Source organism: Temnothorax nylanderi, unplaced genomic scaffold (assembly GCF_030848795.1).
Source record: "Temnothorax nylanderi isolate EJ_2023f unplaced genomic scaffold, tnyl_v1.0 TNYL_tig0364_pilon, whole genome shotgun sequence".
Taxonomy (NCBI): Eukaryota; Metazoa; Arthropoda; class Insecta; order Hymenoptera; family Formicidae; genus Temnothorax; species Temnothorax nylanderi.
In genome coordinates, this window is record NW_027249426.1 from 52006 (window position 1) to 75377 (window position 23372).

The 23372-nt window shown below is 34.3% G+C and overlaps 1 protein-coding gene across 1 annotated transcript in view; it reads right to left on the reverse strand.

The window, feature by feature from the left end:
• Positions 1 to 22834, reverse strand: part of LOC139781808 (osmotic avoidance abnormal protein 3-like) — a 35220-nt gene extending 12386 nt beyond the window's left edge. Inside the window, exons 1-3 of the mRNA XM_071720701.1 lie at positions 18731 to 22834; positions 13322 to 13393; positions 5359 to 5648 (exon numbers count right to left, since the gene is read on the reverse strand). Coding sequence (XP_071576802.1) covers positions 5359 to 5648; positions 13322 to 13393; positions 18731 to 18736 — 368 coding nt within the window. The 5' untranslated portion in view covers positions 18737 to 22834. The remainder of the gene's footprint in view (positions 1 to 5358; positions 5649 to 13321; positions 13394 to 18730) is intronic.
• Positions 22835 to 23372: the final 538 nt, after the last annotated feature.

Here is a 23372-nt window from a genome sequence, read left to right on the forward strand (position 1 = left end):
TCTATTTATATCGCAAGGATGTATGATACGATTAACTGTGTTACTATATTTTCCTGAGCTTATACCTAACAGTTTCCAAATTCCAAGGTTTCCTGAACCCATGTCTGATGTTATAAAATTCACGTGGAAGCCCACTGCTTCTGCTTTATGTATTATCTGAAATATTATTTCTTTTGCTATTTTACTGTTAAAACTGTTACCTGTAAGATGATATCCCACTATATGTTTCCAACGATTAACTATACCAACAAGCATGAAAACTAAAGCATGCGTAGCAATACCTGTTTCATTTGGAAATGTTATATCTCCTACAATTGCTTCGGTGGAAGGATCATAGGATTTTCGCGGTGTGATAGCCATTTCATCGAATACCAGTCCACATTCTACATCAGTATCTTTACAAAAGTAAGACTTCTTATATGCTAAGAAGTCAAACATCTTCTCCGAAATTCCGGGCTCAAATTTGAAATCTTCCAATCGTCTTTGTATTGTTCGTAAAGATGGAAATGGCATACCTTGACGAAGAACTTCTTCATAACCATTGGTTCCACATGCCAGCTTTAATTTTAGAGCACGCTGTACAGTTTCATTAGACCAATTTTTACTTTGTTGACATTTTGTACATAATACTGCTATTTGATCTTCGTTAAATATTCTTTGTAGAGCCTTCTTGTATTTATCATTATTTATTTTTTGTTCTAATGAGTGTAGTTTTAATCTCATCACTTTCATTTTCTTTTGCATTATTATCATACGCAGCTTTGCTTTTTTAATTACTTCATTACATTTTTCTTTACATAATTGTTCGTTGTTTGAGTTTTCAGATTCAGAGATACATGTATCAGAAGTAGATGTCGTCAATATGCATTCTGCCGTGTTATTTTCAGCTGTAGTAGAAAGTACAGCATCTACAATGTTGCTTTCTGGAATGTCATTTACTGAAATATACTCCGCAGTGTTCTTTATTGTATTACATTCCAAATCTTCAATGTTTAGCTGCAATATATTATTGATACGTGAAATACGTGTAAGTGTATATATATTTTTGCCTAATAATTTTAATGTATCTATCAATACTCACTTGCTCTTCTTTAGCATGTTCCTTTGATATTTGTTCATTTCTGCTTGTATCTGTATTTTTCTTTTTCATAAAAAACCCAAATATTGTTGGGACCGCATTTGGTTTTAATTTTCGTTTTCCGTCACATCTTTGTTCCCACATTTCTGGAGAAAAATGCATCTGAAAATACAAAATATATATTATATATGCCCGGATAGCACAGTGACGTCAAATGACATATTAATTCCGTCTTAATGACGTCTCTAACTTAGACCGTGAGACAGGTTAGTTTTTATGGACATTGTATAGCAATAAAAGCAAAAACCATTACTTTACCTCGCAGAGATACGAAGTATTCGTCGCTGTCCAATTTTCGCGTGGAACATTTTGTTGCCATAAAGCCCGACGTTCCGGGTCTCTCGGAAACACTTTCATAATGTAACCTTTTTTTGCAGAGTTATTGCAAAAAGGCGCAGCACACCCAACCATTCTCACAATTGTTCTTTAAAATTATTAAAACTCGGATATGGGACATTGAACACGTGGTGAACACTTCATACGTAACGTAATAGAGAATATACATACATGACATACGTGACATACGCAGCACCGTTATGCGCATGCGTTTGTCTAAAGTAAGATGGCGTATATCTCTATCTCTCTCGCAGAATTTTGCTGAAACTTCAACGTGTCGCGACTCTTATTAGAGGGACTCTAATCTGCACTGCGCGAAAGCGCCGCCAGTGGCGAAAAAGTGAAAGGGACATTTTCTCTGATCACGTGATCAAGATATCGCGGCGTTAGGAGGAGTATCTTAAATAAAATTTTTCACATTTGGACTTTGCGTCGCAATATCTCCGCTCGTAGGGCACGTAGCGGAATATTATAAGAGAAACCCCCCCCTATTTCGACCCCAAGCTGTCGATCAAGCCTACTTAGAACTTGATCCGTTCACTCGTTTATCGAGATCTCAACATCTCGAGTACTCGCAACCCGTCGCGTCGCGTAAAAGAGTCACGGTCGGTCTCGCTCCGCGTGTACTTGGCGCGAGACACTACCGTGTCTCTTGATAGTTTGCTTATCACAGGTTGGGTATACAGGGCGCTGGCGTGGGGGAGGGAAGGTTCCACGTAAGCGCCCGCGTCTGATTGTGAGTTGTGATGTTGAGTGCCGTCCTTGCCTATCTCTTGTACCCGACCTGTGATAAGTAAACTATTTCTTCTTATAATTTAAAAACTCTAAGCTTTAAACAAAATTTTGGAAAAAAGTTGTCTCAGAATTAAGTCAGGAATACGACATTTCAAGGACAAACGTTGGTTCTGAATTATCCTGTATATGTTTTGTTTCCATTAAAATGGAATATTGTGTATTATATATTTTCGTAGAAATTGATTTAGGAACAGCGTTTGCCTTAGATGATTTCAAAATCATTTGAGTTGAAAATAAGATGAAAATCCGTAAATTTATCTTACAAGGGAACGGTCGGGGGTGTCCAAGACCGATTTGGATGCGCTTTGGATATGTTGTTGAGCATCAAAAAATATTAGACTCGTATTTTTTTTTTGCGGCTTATCTCGACGTTTATTGGTCGAAAAAACCCGATTTAGAACCTACCCGATTTGGATGCGCTTTGAATATGTTGTTGAGCATCAAAAAACATTAGACACGTGTTTTTTTTTTGCGGCGTATCTCGACGTTTAGGGGTTGAAACAACCCCTCGAAAATAACGGATTTTATAGTTTTTAGCGAATATCTTCGAAAATATAAGGCGTATGAAAAAAAGTTTGGTACAAAAGGTTGATGGCTTTTTGTGCTCTTTACAATGGCGTAATCAGATTTTTCAAATTTGTCACATTTTTTAATTTAACCCCACCCCCACCTATTATTTTTGCCAAATATAACAATTTTTCCAACGCAAATTTAAGAGCGTCAAATGCCAAATACATCCATGTGTATTTTTATTATGATACCATTATTAGATTTTTGGCAAGACGAGATGATATGTGGTATAGGCGTCGCGCTGTAGGTAGGTGTTGCGTTATTTCTGTTCAAGTTGCGCCGTACGCTTAAAAATTTCCATTTCAACTCCGGGATGACCGAAAGCGCTGATGCGAAGGCCAGCGCAAGGCTATTTCGAGAGTCCTGGACTAGCAACGGAATGTCGACTCCGACATTATAAATACCACCGCCGAATTGTAAGATCGAGCGGGCAGTCGCAAATTTGAACGTGCGTCACATTAACCGCTACAATAATACACTATCCCAATTATAACTCCGGGACAACCGAAAGCGCTTAATTCCTCTTTCAAGAGCTTCATTAAAACAATTTAATGTGTATGCAGAAATTCTCCGCAGGTTACCTGCCGTGTTATGATTTTTACGAGGGCAAATGTGTTTTCGGAAGGTAAAAGTGAAATTTTCTGCGCGTGGAAATATTGTAATATCTGCAATAATGTTTGCTCTCCAAATCTCGAGGTACGTGATTATAAAGAGTAATGCATGCTGAACACGAATCCAGTGTAGTTTTTTCATTATCGTTGATGTCTAATATTTCGTGGGCGATCAAACCTGAAACTTATGTTTGGGGCTTATCCGCCAGTAAGCACCCGGGGCTGGTCCGCCAGTCTCGTCACTGTGGCGCGCCGGGCGCACGACTTCAGCTCACGGCGATTTCAGGTTAGGTTTCCCTCGAGCGTGATTCTGTCTTCCCTTGCACGTGCGTCAGTTTGTGTAGGAGGGAAATGGTACGCACATATCGTCGCAAAACGGGTGTTTTGGCCGACCGAAAAGATGGCGGACCGTTGTTTTCGAGATCGCTCACGCTCACGACACGTCGGCGAGGTACGGCGAGGCACGGCACGGCTCTGAGATCCCGCGATTTCCGCGCGAGAGTTGACATACCGCGCGCGCTGTAGATCGTCCCGACTCCCGGCCGCAGTAAATCGTCGTTGTTGGTCGTTGTGTCAGTGACAGTCGCGCGTGCGACCGCATCGTCCAGCGTTCGCCGCATCGTCTCGGCGTCATTGTCGCCGCCGTTGTAGTGGTGGTGGTGTCGGTGGTGGTCATCGTCGTCGTCGTCGTCGTGGCCGTCGTCGTCGTGGTGGTCATGGCCGTCGTCGTCGTCGTCGTCGGCGCGTCGAGCAATCGGCGCGAGGACGCCGTCGAGTCGGTAAAATGGTCGCGCTCCACCGCGAGCTTTTCTAACCCCCCTGTCGCTATTTATCGCTCCCCCGCGAGAAACGCGGCTTGGTTAGGTTGCTCGAGGGTCCGCGCTGATCCTATGGCACCGGAACGCCGTCACGCGTATTCCCCGTGGTTGCCCGCGTTGACAATGTGACGTGCCGTTGGGGAGTTTACGATTTGGTTAACCTCTGTATTCACGTGCCTAAATTGTTTTATGGAATAGGTAAAACAATTATTTTTTAATAATGTTTTGCATAAAAATTTTAAATAAATTTTTATATTTTTCTCTTAAAAAACAATTATTAAAATGTATCCTATCATTTTTCAGGATTAGATGAACGTATATGTATTGAAAATGCAGTGTGGCGGATTAGCCCCGGGGGTGGCGGTTCAACCCCGGCATTTTTGAGATTTCAATTTTTCCACCGTTGTCGTTTTTGCTCTATACCGGTTAAACAAAGCAACATAGATAAAAATTTCCTACATAAATTTTGTAGCTAAAGGTTCACTCTTTACAGTGGTATACCACATTTAACTAAAATTATTTATTTTCTTGTTAAAAATCGGCACCGAAAAAAAACTGGCGGTTTAGCCCCGGTCTCCCCTACTTGTAATTTTTTATAAGGCTTATATTCTACCTATGAATATCAATTATCCCTATGGGATTTATGGCAAAAATGCAAAGGTCTCTAAAAGTTTATTTTTGTTAAATACGAAGAACAAATATTTTATATTTCTAATTTTTTTATAGTAGTAGACAGTATAAAGTTGTTATTAGTATAATTCATTTGCCTTAAACATATTAAATAGTACTCAATAAATTAAGTTTTCCTTAGGTGCGGCGTATATACCGGAGTTACCCTATATATAATATGTTCTGAAATCCAATTTAATTTAAACTGAGGTAAAGAAATAGCAGAAAAAATGAAAATCTTATCTTAGATAATTTTTATTAAATAAGATAACATGATTTTTCATCTAAGATAAAGATGCATATACTTTGTATTTTTCCACCTAGATAAGATAAAGATAATTCCACTTCTTTATATGGATGATCATCTAGATAATTTTATCTAGATACCGCGGCAAACATTGTTTAAGAGTTTGAAGAATACCTTGTTTCAGAACTGGCGGTGGAAGTCGCCTCGAATAGATGTTCCAATGCACGTTCGATGAATCCTCGCATTGTAAATGATTTCCCGCAACCAGTTTGACCGTAAGCAAACACAGTGCCATTGTAACCGTCTAAGACAGCCTCAACGATTACGGAACCTACATCTTCGTAGACCGACTCTGTTGTAGCGGACGGGCTGAATGTAGCGTCGAATTGGTAGACTTTTCCACTTCCACTGGCGGTATTTTCCAACGTGCAGGATTTTGTCAGCGGATCGATCGTCACCACGTTCTGCGACAAACGTGTCAGTGGAAAATACACATATGATAAGAATCGACAAAAGATGATAAATCGATGTTTCCTATTTTCCGCACTATAATATCGATCATTTTGCAGAACAAGAGAAAGTAGATCTAGAATTTTTTAATCGAATTTTTCATAATGTAGAATTTTAATAGAATTTTCAATATGATAGCATTTTAAATTATATTTAATGTAGAATGGCATTATCAAAATCTTTCATTTTTTATATTATAATGTCAACCTTTAACTGTTTAAATTTTTATTATTATGGGTTTATCTTGATTTAGCTTATCAGGATATTAATAATAAAATATTTATTAAAATCATAGGAGACAAAGCTCTTCAATGCTTATAATTATAATACAATTAATGCAAGAGATTGAAGTTATCAATGAACAGTAACAAAATCGCCCGGGAAAAAAATCTCTTATAATGTTCTCTTATGTGCTCATATAAGAAGCGATCTTATATGATCGTATATGAATTTTGGCCTGATAAGAGCTTATATGGTCATAGGGCCAGTTTCACCAACGTCGATTAACTGTAACCTTCGATTAAACTCACTCTTCATCTCTTTCTAACTGTCCCCCTTAGAAAGAGACGAAGAGTGAGTTTAATCGAAGGTTACAGTTAATCGGAGATGGTGAAACCGGCCCATATATGATTATATAAGATTATATATAATGACATAGGTATATATTTAAATAAGTTTCAGAAAATTGTTATTTTCAAATGTTATTTTTTAAGTGTGCCACTTGATTCTCTCCTTCTTAACATGCCCAATATTTTTTTTAAAATTTTTTCTTGACTAAATATTTTGCCACCTTAGGGTGTAACTCCGGTATATACGCCGCACCTGAGAAAAACTTAATTTATTGAGTACTATTTACTATGTTTAAGGCAAATGAATTATACCAATAAAAACTTTATATTGTCTACTACCATAAAACAGTTAGAAATATGAAATATTTATTTTTTGTATTCGACAAAAAAACGTTTAGAAACCCTTGCATTTTTGCCATACATCCCATAGAAGTGGGATATAAGACATTTATGGGTGAAATATACGCTTTATAAAAAATTACAAATAATGTTTACAAATAAGGCAATAAAATGTCATAATAAGTTACAATATAAGTTTAAAATGTGTGTAAAAAGTTTATTAAGATGTAAAAATGATAAACAAATTATAAAAGATCTTAAAAAGAAAATAGAAGAACGATAGATGCATTAAAGGTTATTGGTATACGATCCAAGAAAAAGAAAGAAAAAGAACACATAGGAGATTCCGGTTTTTATAAAGTGTCTGTACTGTGGTAAATCCCGCATGCTAAAAATGCCGTATATCCTAAGCAGGAGGGATATACAAGATATCAAGCTAAACAAAGAATACAAGAGCTATGCACTTGTATTTTGCTGTATTCCATCCTTTATTACCCCTCTACACTTATGTATCATGAAATAACCATTAAACCTTTTACATTCCCTACAGTAATCATTTTACGTAGGTCGTAATATATGATCGCGCTATTTACGGTGAGAAATCGATTCAACTCACGACGGTTTCGTTAATATTAACAGTAAAGAACTGAAATTACAACACAATACTAATATGGCATAAAGGCACATAACAGTGTAATTGTGAGCAAGTATCTTTATTCCTTCTATTTTTTCGGACTTCTGAGGCGTAAATCCCCGCGCGGCATAAATACCGGAGTTACCTTATACAATTTAAATTTGATCATCCACGCCATTTTGGATGGGCAATGTAGCGGCCCCAAATTTGTACCCAAAATTTTTCTTTTAACAAGACCTTTTAAATGAGGTGGATATTATAAATACTCGAAACTATTATACCCTCTCTCTCTCTCTCTCTCTCTCTCTCTCTCTCTCTCTCTCTTTTTTTTTTTTTTTTTTTTTACGTGGTGGAAATCTTCCGCTACTGGAATCCCCACGGAGCAACCCGTCACGAGGTCCGGAGACCCCGGTCGGGGAGCGCCCCATGGGTTTGACCAGTAGCCCCTCCGAAGAGGGGAAGACCCACCCATCTCTGGGGCGGGGCGGGGGGAGTGCCGGATTCTATGGGGAGCAGGGACCGAAAAGGTCCCGCCATTTCCCCATAGCCTACCGGCTAAAACCACCACGAGTGACCCTAACACTGTACGTTGTATGGGGGGGCTCCGGGAAACGCGATGATCCTTCCGCGAGCCCCCCCCGTACCTCGCCTTTAGGCGATCTTTAATCTGATTTTGACGGCTGAGTCACCACTCTCAGCCCGTCACCCTCCCTTCAGGGGTGCTTGTTTACCAAGCCACGGACGGGTGGCTGCCCCGACCACCCGCCCGCCCCCCGAGTGAGGGGAGAGGGAGAATGGAGGAATCTCTCTCTCTCTCTCTCTCTCTCTCTCTCTCTCTCTCTCTCTCTCTCTCTCTCTTGCCATTTAAAATTTTCGAGATGTTCTCTTCCGTTATTTTCGGGGGAAAAAGAGGTGGAAAACATTTCAACATTTTTCCATATTTTCCGCCGTTCTTAAAATACAAAGCAGATTTTAGAGACACCCTGTACAGACATAATAAGGATAATGGAATTAATAATGACATATATAGAGCGACTCAATGAAATATGAGATAATTCTATGACATTACGATGCATTGAAATGAAAATTGTCGAGTATAATAACGAAAAATACGTTCGATAATTGGTCAATTGAAAGTACGATGACTCACAAATGCGGCAAGTTTCGTGGAATAACAGCTCCGCGAATAAGAAACTCCACGAACGAGAATGTAAAATATTATCGGCTGCGAAACTCTTGGACGGAACTATAATATATGTCGACCTACGATAAATTATGTGATTACTCGTACAAAGTTGTGGTAAACAATTTGTTGAATGACTATACACATACTATACACAAGTAATGTACTAAAATATTAAAAGAATTGATGTAACGCAAATAAGTTAATGATAATAGTACTTAATACTGTTATATTATTTATAAGATTTGCTATATTAAAACCTCTAAAAATTTTGGACTGAATAAAAAAAAGATAGATTTTTTTTTATCTCGTTTAATCTCTTTTTTAATCAAAACTTTTACAAAATACCAATGCAAATAACTGTAAACTAATAATTATATGTATATAATTGTAAATCCTGGAGTTATTTAATAAAAGAAAATAATAATAACGTTATAGTAATAATAATAACATAATCATAATAATAGTAACATAATCAATAAAAAATAAAAAAAGTAAAATTAAATATAAACAAAATTAATATAAGAACAATAAAAATAGCTATATAAAATTAGTAAAAAGTAATAATAATCATGTAATTTTAGCGTGAAATGCATATCGAACTTCTTTAGCGCTAAATGTAGAGTATGACATAATAACGTTCCGATCGTTGATAAGAATGTTAGAATGTGCATTGAGACACACTGTCTCCCTTCACCTGGATGGACGTCGCTTCATTGATATATGTAGCGAAGCTAGCTAAGTAAATGCTGTAAGTGAATTACGGTAATATCGATTACGTATGTCGTGCATAAATTATTTAGCGATCGACGAGGACACTGCGTGCATGAGTACGCGCTATCTATCCGTCTAATCCGTTATATCTATTCCCGTGTACATAGTATAGTGCCTTAAAAATATAAATTCTCTTTTTAATAGAAAATAATTAAACATTACAAATAAAATAATTTATTTTTTTTGTGTCAAATAAAGTATAGTATAATATAAAAATAGTAAAAACAGCAAAATTTGAATTTTTTTCAAAAGCTGTGTAGGAAATATTTATTTATGTAGTTTCAAATTATTATTAATAAGAATTTATATCACTTTTGTCAGCTTTTGTAACTTTAGTTTTCAGTATTAATTACTTTGAGAATTATAGTAATCTTAGTAATCTTTATGTATACAAAGTAAAATAATAATAATAAATTTTAATTAAAATTAAAGATGAAAACTTATTCTATTATGAAAAGGTTAATCTTACATTAAAACTTCTCATAGCTCAGTATCACATAAAATACAATATATTTTTAAGAACATTTAATTTAGTAAATTAATTAAATATCATTATATTATGTTTCTTTAATTTAAAATAGTTTAGGGAAAAAGTAAACTTTTAAAAAAATTCTTTGGTCAAAGAAATTAAGGAACTGTGAAAACTGTATTGCAATTCTTGGGATATTGTATAATTACGAAATTACAAAGCAAAAATAAAAATTTTATTCAGAGTTTTGATGCGCAAATTAAGCGGCTGTCTTTTTAAAATGGAACGTGCAAAGTGCTAATCGCGTGAGTCGCAACGTCTCTAAAAGCAGGAAAGTGTGACGGTACATCTATGTGTGTGTGCACGTGTATACCTGTACAGAGCTTGTGTCGTCATTTACAGGAAAGATGGTAGAGTGACTTGGCCGGACTATCGATTTGGCACATATTCCACTCGCCATCGATAAACGGCTTATAAATGTGGTATTGTTTGTATTACATGCAACTGCCACACAATGATGGTTATAATGGATAGAACCTCGCAATTTTAACCTGTTTCTAAAAACCTAGTATAATAAGCTAATTTTATAATCTGGTTATTCGAAATAAGTTTTATTCATAATATATAATTATGATATAATGTATAATTAAAATAAAATAGAATTATAATACAAATGTTATGTATTTCCTAAAATTTACATAAAAATAAGTAACAAATAAGTAATCTACATAAAAATAAGTAAATTAAAGATTATAAATAGAAGTCTTTATTTGCAATCTTTATTTACACATCTTTATTTACAAATATTTAATATTTTGTTACTCCTCCTCTATGTTTTATAACTTTTAAAATACACTTTATTAAATTTTTCATTAGTTGATCAAATTTTTCATAGTTAGATGCAAAAGTGCTTTATCCCACTCTTTTAACATTGCCATAATTCTTCTTTTCAATTGCATTTTCGCTTTTAAACCTTCTCTCTCTCCCTCCTCCCAGTAAGACCTACTATTTGTTTAATAAGGTTTTGAAGTCAAGACTTTATGATGGCCAATATAAGAGTTTGACTTTATTTTGCTTAAATTATAATTATATTTTATTTCTTTTGTGGCCATGAGAGAGCATTATCCTGTTAGAAAAATAATTTTTGATATCAATTTTCAAAAAATTTCTCTACAGAAGACTATAAAATTTCTTCCATGATATAACTGTGTATATAGTGGAATTCATTCATACGCTGAGAGCTAATAATTTTTTACATAACTGTATATATGTACATACATGTATACGTAAATGTATGAGTGCGTGTGTGTCTGTATGAGGAACGTGTATACACACGCGCGCGTTGACCAGCACTCATTCACTATACATATATATCATATGTAATAATTTATCATATTTATATTTTTATGTTTATATTTATATGTTTATACTTATACAGTGTGAGTTTTATTTCGTGTGCCAATTATTTCAGAAAGTATTGGTTTTTGGAAAAATGTATCATGTAAAAGTTGGAGGGTTTAACATGGGACCAATAGGGTAACTCCGGTATATACGCCGCAGCTAAGGGAAAGTTAATTTATCGAGTACTATTTACTATATAAAAGGCAAACTTGAAACTATGTTTAAGGCAAATGATTAATACCAATAAAAACTTTATACTGTCTACTACTATAAAAAAATAGAAATATAAAATATTCATTCTTTGTATTTAATAAGAAAAACTTTTAGAAACCCTTGCATTTTTGCCATATATCCCAGAGGGGTGGGTTATATGACATTCATGGGTGAAATATACGCCTTATAAAAAATTACAAATGTTTATAAATAAGGCAATAAAATGTCATAATAAGTTACAAAATGTGTGTAAGAAGTTTATTAAGATGTAAGAATGATAAACAAATTATAAAACTGAAAATTTAAAAAAGAAAATAGAAGAGCGATAGATGCATTAAAGATTATTGTTATACGATCCAAAAAAAAGAAGGAAAAAGAACACATACGAGATTTCGAGTTTACAAAGTGTCTGTACTATGGCATAAATTCTACATGCTAACTTGCCGTATATCCTAAACAGAAGGGATATACAAGATATTAAGTTAAACAAAAATATAAGAGCTATGCACTTGTATTTTGCTGTATTCTATTATTTACTATCCCTCTACAGTTATGTATCATGAAATAACCATTAAACCTTTTACATTCCCTACAGTAATCATTTTACGTAGGTCGTAACACAAGATCGCGCTTCTTACTACAATGAGAAATCGATTCAACTCACGACAGTTTCGTTAATATTAACAGTAAAGAACTGAAATTACAACACAATATTAATATGGCATAAAGGCACATAACAGAATAATTGCGAGCAAGTACCTTTATTCCTTCTATTTTTTCTGACATCTGCGGCGTAAAACCTCGCGCGGCGTAAATATCGGAGTTACCCTAAACGATCTTAGTAGATTTTGAGTCCAGGGCCCCGTGTTGAGCCCATTAGAGCCCAGTAGGGCCCAACACGAGCACTGGATCCAAAATCTAATAACGTTTATTGGTCCATTCTAAACCCTCCAACTTTTATCTGATACATTTTTCCACTAAACTAATACTTTCTGAAATATTGCATACGAAATAAAACTCACCCTGTATATAGATATACGAGGAAAAAAAAATTACTTAATTAAACGAGTTAGAAAGTATGTAATTTTAGTCAAATGTACTCCAATTATACCTAGAACGAGAGATCCGCAAGGTATAAGAAACTTGATGCCTCGCTGCAGCGAAAAGTGCAACATCCGCGCGTGAAGGAACATGTGCGCATGTTTTGATGTGGTCGCTAGGTTACAATACGCTCGATATATGACAATAACGCTTTTCACCGCGACTTTGTCTGACTGAAGATGAATCAAAAGAAGAACTTAATTGACTAATGAGCCTTAAAAACTAATATTAATTATAATATATGTCTATAAGATGATTACATGTATATGTATATAAGATAAGCAAATAAAAGAAGATATAAAAATTTAAAAATTGATGAGAACGTAGTGTATATATTTCAATATAATTATGATTCGTTCAAGAAATGGCATTAAAAGAAATGAAATGTCACGAAAGATTAGGATATATGTCTCTCTCCTCTCTGTCTCTTTCTTATCTCTCTCTCTCTCTCTCTCTCTCGCTCTCTCTCATCTCTCTCTCTCTCCTCTCTCTCTCTCTCTCCTTCATCTCTCGCTCTCCCCTCTCATCTCTCTCTCTCTCCTCTCTCTCGTCTTCTCTCTCCTCTCTCTCCTCTCCTCTCTCTCCCTCTCTCCTCTCTCTCTCTCTCTCTCCCCTCTCATCTCTCCCCTCTCTCTCTCTCTCTCTTTCTTTCCTTCTTTCGCACATGTTCCCTCCTCTCTCCTGTCTCTCTTTTCTCCTTCTTTCTCCTTCCTTCTCTTCTTTCCTCCTCTTACTCATTTGCTCTTCAATCTTTCCTTAATTTTTTTCAATCTTTTTTCAATTATTTCTTTGTTGACTAAGATAAGTCACATTTTTGCCAAATTAATTATTTACTGTCGTAATAATTTTGTATAATAGTAATAAATATTAAAATTTGGTTTTAAATTTGCATTTAGTATATGGATAGTAAGTGGGACGACACTTAGTCGGTGTATCTGACATACCTGACATCCTTGCTGCAATTCTTTGTTGGACATAGGCCGACATCTCACCGCCACTTTTACAGACTCGGACATCTAGAAATGGTAGAGAATTGTCTTTAATCAATTTAATATTCTATTAAAATTACTATGATAGAAGTCCTGTTTAACTTATTTTTAATGTACAAAAGTGAAAGTACTATTTGTGGAAAGCTATTTCTTTGTTATAAAACCTTCTTTTCCATAGTAGCAAAAAGAAAATGCAAAATTACATGTAATGCAAGAAAAAAATAGTATTATGATAATTATCAACTTGTATCGTTGCTTTATTTAAGCTATATTATAATGAAAGCGAAAGGTAAACATTGCATATTAAAAAATACAATAAAAGAATTAATGAGAGTTGTAAAAAAACACGTAGAATAGCTAATATAATTCTAATATAATTTGATTAAAATATGTACGCAATGTGCTTATGTGTTATTTACAATTAATAGAAATAAATGTGTTTATTATATATGAACAGTAACTTTTCAAATATATATTAAGTTATCTATTGTCTTTTTCTTTAAATAAATAAAATAAATTTAAAAAATTGAGATAAAATAATGCAACTGTTAAGTTATATACAGTGTGTTTAAAAGAAAGGGTAAAATATTTTAAGAAAATTTAGTATGTCCAAAAACAAGTCGAAAGTCTTAATAAAAATGGGTCCGCAAATGAGCCGTTTGCGAATAAAGCCAGGTCGACGAATGCGGTCTTATCAACAAGTTCGGTTGCACCACGATTTTCAATAATTATGGCTTTTTACACCAAGAAATGGCAGAAATGGGAGATATTCATTTTATGTATGGTCGTGCTAACGGTAATGCCCTAGAAGCGCGTCGTCTGTTTAAAAATAAAAATATCAAAAACAAAAAAAGAGCTTATTTGCGGCTCCATGTTTATTAAGACTTTTTGTCTTGTTTTTAGACATACTAAATCCCCTTAAAATATCTCACCCTTTTTCTAAACACCTTGTATATGTATATCATAGAGTCACCAATCGAACAAATATGTCTCTTTGAGGTATCTTATATCTAGGGAAAGTACCGTAGTTATAATCAATTCTTTATTGCAATTTATTCTTATCTTTACCTATATCAAACCTTCCACAATTTTTAAAATATTAAGCGCATTGATAGATATAGGGGAGACCGGGGCAAATTCGACACCGGAGCAAACTTGACACTAGGCTTTTTGCCAATTTAAATCTATAGTAGAAACTTGCCTTTTCTACTGTAAATGCGTCTTTATGTGCCAGTATTATCAATGGAATTTGGTGACATTCTGAGTTGCGGTGTAATTTTTAGCGCGACATAAACGTTTTTGATGGTGAAAAGTAATTTTTCTGATCTCTCAAAAATTTCTACTCTTTCATCGAGTTTTATTCTTGCAAACCTATATGTAAGTGATTTTGATGGGAAAGATGCTCTATACGAATCCGGTAATAGTTTTTGCGTATTTTCAAAATTTTTATGTTTTTGGAGTGACAAAAGTGAAAACGACGTTCGGGGCAAAGTCGACACTACGCCGTTTTATCGGCTCCCAATAACAAACGATGCTTGTCATGCAGTCATATGGCTCATGACAAATGTGTGCGCACGTCCGATCGCGAATTTACTTGCATAAATTGTTTTTCAGACATGAGTTTAGATGAAAATAATTAAAAGTTCAACAATTTTGTTCTCATTATTTTCAATAAATGTTTTACTTAATTCCGAATTTTTGTACTTTCTAAATACACGATAAACAATGTATTTTTAGTTTTAGACAATAAAAAATAAGTTCCAGATCAAATTGTATCGATCAGGCAACGTGTCGAGTTTGCCCCGGCATTTTTCAATTTGAAAATTTGTCTTCGCGTCACTTTTCCTTTTCTAGGGGCAAAACTAAGCGACGTACAGCAAAACTTCCTTAAGCAATTTTGCACCTGAAGGAACACTCTTTAAATGTGTACCATTGAATTTGCTTGAAAATTTTAATTAATTGTTGAAAATTGCCTTTGAAAAAATCGTGTCGAGTTTGCCCCGGTCTCCCCTATCCACTTAAGCAATATAATGTTCTCCTTTAGTATACAGTTTAATTTACAAATTCTTTTTTAACATTTCTTCATTTTTTATTCATATTTAGAAAAACTTGTAAGAATGATAAAAATATAAAGCATTGATAAAATGCTTGCATTTTTTCACTATTTCGGAATAATTTCTTCTTTACAGAAAATTTCATTTACCTTTACTTATTGTCCTAAATATCATACTATTATATAAAACCCGACTGTTTGTCTGTCTGTCTGTCCGTCCGTTTGTCCGCGAACTACTCATTCGTTAGTGGACCGAATTTTTACCAAAAGTATATGAAGTAGGGGTAGAATTTCCTGGGGAGTGCCATGATGTGTATAGTTTTTCGTTACCGATTTTCTGAAAACCGGTTTTTCTAATTTTTTCAAATTTTTCGGAAAATAACTGATCGAATCTCAAAGAATTACGTATGAAACAGGGGTAGAATTTTCCGGGGAGTGCTATAAAGTGTATAATTTTTTAGAGAGAGAGAGAGAGAGAGAGAGAGAGAGAGAGAGAGAGAGAGAGAGAGAGAGAGAGAGAGAGAGAGAGAGAGAGAGAGAGAGAGAGAGAGAGAGAGAGAGAGAGAGAGAGAGAGAGAGAGAGAGAGAGAGAGAGAGAGAGAGAGAGAGAGAGAGAGAGAGAGAGAGAGAGAGAGAGAGAGAGAGAGAGAGAGAGAGACTATTTGCGTGTCTTATTACATATGTCCTCCGGGGCGAAGCCCGGGTAACCAGCTAGTATACATATAAATAACCTTTTAATTTCACTCCTTTCTAATGACTTATGATATTTTCCTTGCACTTTATTTTTTAACAACCATTATCCTAGCTTATCATCTTTTAAATGACAGGCTAAAGAATATACTATCTATCCATCATTTAATATATGTAAGTGTATTAGATATTGCGTGGAAACACACATCATTTTCCTTAATTAATTTTTTCAGAAATTTTACATGAGAAATATTGTCAAATATTGCGTAGAAATACTCTTTTTATTAAGATAAAAAGCACTTGGCGTTTTTTTTACATTTTTAACGTCTTTTTCTAGACTTATCTATACATCTACAGAACAAACCATTATTTTCTGTTCATCTACATCAGAATGTTTCCGAAGGTATTTGTACTCAACGTTATTTTCTATTACAGAAGATGTGCACAAAATGTTGCATGAAAAATCGATCGTATGGATAAGTATGGATAGCGTGTGTACAGAGGCATTTGTAATTAATTCTCCAAAATAATGTTTTGGAAAATAACTGGTTGAATTCGTAATAAAGTAACTCTTAATTCAAATATAAGAAAATTTCAAATTTTTAAGAAAATATTAAATTACAGAAAGCGCGGTATTTTGAAACATAAAGACATTTTTATCAGTATTTTAAAGTGCTCTTGAAAATTAGTTTTATTAAAAACTAATATTAACTTTTATTTAAGATGAAAATGTTAAAATTTTTTCTATTTTTTATACTTTCGGTTATATTTGTTCTGAATAAACTGATTTTTTTTAAAAAAGGTGTTTTACCCCCTAAACATGCGATTGTGTAGACACTGGACATGGATTTCTTATTTTAACGTATTAAATTTATAATTAGGGTAACTCCGGTATATACGCCGCACCTAAGGAAAACTTAATTTATTGAGTACTATTTCATATGTTTAAGGCAAATGAATTATACCAATAAAAACTTTATACTGTCTACTACTATAAAAAAATTAGAAATAAGAAATATTTATTCTTTGTAATTAACAAAAAAAAAACTTTTAGAGACCCTTGCATTTTTACCATATATCCCATAGGGGTGGGATAAATGATATTCATAGGTGGAATATACGCCTTATAAAAAATTACAAGTAATGTTTATAAATGAGGCAATAAAATGTTATAAAATAAGTTATAAAATGTGTGTAAAAAGTTTATTAAAATGTAAGAATGATAAACAAATTATAAAACTGAAAAATTTTTAAAAGAAAGTAGACGAACGATAGATGCATTAAAGGTTATTGTTATATGATCCAAAAAAAAGAAGGAAAAAGAACACATAGGAGATTTCCATTTTTACAGAGTGTTTGTACTAGGGCATAAATCCTGCATGCTAAAAATGCCACATATCCTAAACAATTGGGATATACAAGATATTAAGCTAAACAAAGAATACAAGAGTTATGCACTTGTGTTTTGCTGTATTCCATCCTTTACTATCCCTTTACACCTATGTAGGAAAGACCGGGGCGAAGTCATCACTAGTTTTTCGGTGCCGAGTTTTAACAACAAAACAAATAATTTTAGTAAAATGTGGTACGTATACCGTTGTAAAGAGTGAACCCTTGGCTACAAAATTTATACGGACATTTTTGGTCTACGTCGCTTTGTTCAACTGGTATAGAGTGAAAACGACAAAGGTGCAAAAATTAAAATGTCAAAATTGCCGGGCCGGAGTCGTCACTCCATTCTCGGACTGAATTTTAAATGAAAATTCATAATTCCGATCATGAAAAATGATAGGATACATTTTATTAATTATTTTTTAATAGAAAAATGGAAACATAATTAATTAAAAACACGATAGCGGAAAATAATTACAAGAAAAGCGCACACACTTATGTGCCCTACGCTCGCACGTTTCTCGTCAGCTCTATTCTGTCATCTCTTAGCACACGCAGCACATATTATCTAAGTCCTCGCCGGAATCCGACCACTGCTGCTTCTTTGACTTTGATTTTCGCCGGAAGCCTCCATGATATGGCTTGGTGACGGCTTCGCCCCAGACACAAGTTTCAAGTTTGGTCGCTCATAAAATATTAGAAATCAATGAAAATAAAAAAACTTCATTGGATTCGTGTTCAGCATGCATTACTCTTTAGAATCACTTACTTTGAGATTTGGAGACACAATAATATTTAAGATATTACAAATTTTCGACGCGCAACAAATTTTACTTTTGACCTCCGAAAACACGTTTGCCTGGATAAGAATCATAACATGGCACATAACTTCACTAAACTCCGTTGGTCACGTGGGCACCATAAGCCGCGTTTACAGTATTAATGCCGAGTTCACACAACATACAGATTTCGAGATAATTGCAATGACGACTCCGCCCCAGTGACGACTTCGCCCCGGTCTCCCCTATCATAAAATAACCATTAAACCTTTTATAATCTTTACAGTAATCATTTTACGTAGATCGTAATATATGATCGCGCTGCTTACTACATTGAAAAATCGATTCAACTCACGACGGTTTCGTTAATATTAACAGTAAAGAACTTCAATTACAACACGATACTAATATGGCATAAAATCACATAGCAGAATAATTGCGAGCAAATACCTTCATTCCTTCTATTTTTTCTGACTTCTGATGCGGCGTAAATACCGGAGTTACTAACTGTTGGGGATTCCAGCGACTTATTAGCGTTAAATTTGTATCTTTCCGTTACATGTATTTATATAATTTCCTTTGGAAACCATTCTTGTTCATCACGCAAAGTAAACGTGTTTGTCACAATAATATACATAAGTTAAGAAACGCCGAGAGGCCCGGAACCAATGACACGCGCCTGTATTCGACAATCGCCAATTAGAGCGTTGTACAGCGTTAATCCCCGCCAGAAAACCGTTTCCGAAAAGACACCGACGCGACAGTCGTCCGGACACCTCGCAAATGTACACATCGACAATTACAAGCGATTCGAGCGAAGTTAAGTCCGAGTTTCAACGGTTCGATCTCTGTGCGCTAAGCCGTTCCGTTCTCTCGCGCTGGGCGCGCAACTCTACGCGAACGCATTTTCGGTGTCTCGCGCCGTGCGTGCAATTCCAATCGAACCGAGAAAATCAGCGCAATTCGCAACCGAAGCGTTGAATAGAGAGACGATTTCTCGCTATCCGTGGGCAGGACAACTGCGAGGCCAGTGGTGCCTCCGCCCCAAGTGTCTCGGCCTTTCTCAACTCAATTTCGGACAATTAAGAATAAAGTTTGTTAAGCCATAAACTGTACTTTCATTTTGCGGTATATAACGGATCGACAATCTTTGTCCGTTGCTGTGTTCGTCAGTCGTGCTCGTCAACAATATCGGTCACCGGGTTTAAAGTGTGACCTCCGTGTGAAAAACAAAGCGGATTCGCACGTGATATCTCGCGTCTTCTCTGGACGGATTCGGTGGTTCGTTCGGCGGCAACTCAGTGCGCGCCCGAACACTAACATTTATAATTAACGTATTAAAAGCTCATCAAAATTGAAGGAGGACACTTCCATTTTGCATCCTTATAGGTCTATTTAATTTAACTTCTATTCAAGCAAGTTCCAAATTAAGTGCAAAATAAAATCTTGTATTTATTTTTTCAAGTTATACATATGTATTCTTGCATTTTTGTACTGTTGTTAAAATAAAAACTGTGTGATTTTTGTTATTTTTAATTCGGAAGTCATTAATCTTATAAAATATTCCTGCTGGAAAGAAAAAAGAAGAAAAAATTTAATTTAATTTGATCAAATATAAATAACTTTTGTCGTTGGCAAATCGGGGTTTTACTATTGGTACATGCAATATTGTGACGGTGTCAAATCGTGCTTTGTTATAATCCTCGCCGGTGTGTTAACCTACGACATGCCTCTTCTTGCAAGACCTTTCATATCATTGCTGTGCATATGTCGTGTCGATAAGATCGTCAAGTCTTCTCGCAGAGATTATTCATTATGTACATGGCTCTGTATTCCACGTTTTTCAGACCGAATGGTGAGTTTCCTAAGGGATCTTTTTAATATCTCAACATTAATTGAACAAATTTACAGATATGGATCAATTGGTCTATGTTTCTGATACTTTGAATCAGTAAACTCATCATACGGTACGGAGAACGTGTAACTTAATTTCTGTAACTACCGCTGAAGATCGCTCAAAACTGAGCCGAAACGTACGGATCGAGGTAATGTATCAAAACGACGAATAAATCAGTTATTTCTGATATTACGCACTGTGATCTGCGTCTGACCCTCATAGCCTTGACTTCTCCTATTTTAATCTCGAAGGTCCTCATATTACTTTATTTATTATTTTGACTTTTCTTTGATAAAATTTTATTATGTTCTTTGAAGGAGTATAAATTCTTCTTTCGAGTACATGATAAAGACTCTTTCTAAAATTTGTACATTTTAAGACTATTATCAAGAAAATATTCTTTCTTAAAGACAACCGTTACTTACTAAAAGAAAAAAAGTAAATTGAGTAATTGCTTTTTTAAGCAGTACAATTGATATTTTCCTGTGTATGCATGTACACACGTATGTACATACGTACGCACAAAAAATTTTTCTATGTTGTTAGAAAATTTTATTTCTATTTAAAAAAGGCGAGAAACTATCATCGCTCAGGACGGGGGCCCGGCGTTACGCGCCGCTCGTGCGTAATCATCGCCGCTTGTAGTAAACAACTGCCCGCGCGCCGACCGCGGGACGGCCGCATCTCGCCGCGCGCTTGGATTTGGCGGTGGGCCGGGCCAATACGGCGATTTTTAATCATTAATAACTCATCAACTATTGCGAAAATTGCAAAATGGTACATGACTTTTCAACTCAGTTGGGCTCGCTCTATCTAAATATGAGAAAAGTACTAAACATTCAGGGACACCCTGTATATACAGTTATATAAAAATATGTGTCACAATTTGTGGATAAATTTAATATTCCATTTATCCTAAACAATTGAAAAGGCAAACACTTATACATTATACACATCATAAATGCCTTCCTAGCTGAAGATAGCCGCGTCCAAGTCAAATAATAGATAACAATAGCTATATTCAGATGGGAAGGCATTTATGACGTCGTGTACTACAAATACCCTGCTATATGAAGTTGCACCCTTTTTAGTATCTCAGGGCATACTGTTCTAGCATTCTATTTGTTAGACATAATATTGGTGATTAAGAATTCAAAATTATGTTTCTAGAGACTAAATTTAAAATTTTATGAGCTTTATTTATCTTATATGTTTAATATTTCATGCGTATTAAAAGCTTACAATGCTCTAAATTGTCAGATAGAATTCTGTATCATGTAGATATATACACAAAAAAAATGATGCATAAATATACACCAGTATCTTATTCTGTAACTCTAACGACATTGTCGTTAAGAGCTACAGAATCGAGGCACAGAAATGATAACAAATAGATAGCTAGACTTAGCGACTAGGTATAATAAATAATAAAAGCTATCAATTGTATAACATTTAGCATATAAATAAAATACGGAGTTGTTATCAAATATCTACTCATTAAGAATATTGCTGTGAAACCTTTTTATTGGATATTCCATTCGTACGTCAGTCGACCTTCGCAGATAGATTGACCTTAAACCTAAGGTTAAAATGTCTGGCTCGTGACATCACCGTTCTTATCAGTGCGTGAGTATACTCGTATAGCATGTGATTGTATATGTGTATTCAGACAAACATCGAAATGTGTTAAGGGATGCTTACTATAAAATTATTTCTCCGACTCTAAACAGATAACTAAATCAATTACTAATAATTCATTAGAATTTCACTCAGAGTTACCGTTATAACTTTTCAGAAAATTGAATTTTTAAGATACAATTTTTTTGATTTTTAATATATATATATATAACTAATTATAATCAATATAAATGCATGATCCAATACTACATTGAATTAACTACTTTTAGTTAATTCACGAGGAAACGTCTCCGTTTACAAAAGTAATCTATAATTAAGCAATTCATTTGAAAACTAAACATATTTTACAAATTATTACATATATGATACAAATATTAACAATAAATATTTAGGATATTAAACACAAAACAAAATTAAAATATCTTAATTTCTCAATTCTATAAGAAAATCTTTTCTTATCTTTTCCTTTGTAATATTTCACTTGTCATGTGTTTCGACTTTTGAGGCTGTTTTACTTTTTTACGATGTAATGCATGATTGTATTATATAGGCAAATTATGATCGTGGAGGGTAGATATGTGATGACCGCTTGATCGAGTAAAGCCTAAAGTTTGACCTAGTCATGGGACCTTATAATACCGCTTTCATTTGCTTGTGAAACAAAGACGCCGAGAAATGTCATAATATTCGTACTCATACACATTTTTACGGAATAATTGTTTTAATTACAAAGAATTATTATTATTGTACTCTCTTTTGTATACAGGATACATATAGTGTGTATCACATAAAGTGTTTTTTCCGAAATTATTAAAAGTAAAGAGGAAATTCTTTTTACAGTTTTTATGGTTTCTTGGAGCCTTTTAAATGACAGACAAAAGTAACGCCGCTAGTCCCTCCGAAAAGATACAAAAGAGACAATACCCCAATTGGGATTCTTTAACTAATTTTTAAGCAATTTTTCTTAGAAAATTTGATTGTATGCACTGTTTTTTTAAACCTTTTTAATTTTAAATATTAAATTGAGAATCTTAAGAATCCTGATATTAAATCTTGAGAAATAAGCCTTTAATATAAACATTTTTAATTCTATTAATTTCTGTTACTGAATATTTCTTTATCTTTTTTAATTTTATAAAGTTTTTAATGTATTTTTTATGCATTAAGTCAATAAATAAACAAAAAAGTATTTTAGATAAATTAAAAACAAATGATAAACCTTGCTTTTTTTATTATAAAATTGAAACATTTTTCTAAGTTAGAACTTCATTATGATTAAATAAGGTTTTTTTTACCTATCTATAATCCTGAATTTAAATATGCTATTTATTAACTCGAGAACTGTCAAAAATTCGAATATTTTATCTAAAAAATTAAGTTTTAAGCGAATCAAAAATTCAATCTACAAAAGATGTTTTACGTTTTACAAAACAACTATTCTATAATTTAAAAATATTTTTAACGTTAGTCTTCCGCAGTTTATTGACACTTACACCGATGATGAACTCTCTCGTAATTTTATATTGAAAAATACAGGCACATGACTTTTCGCCGCAC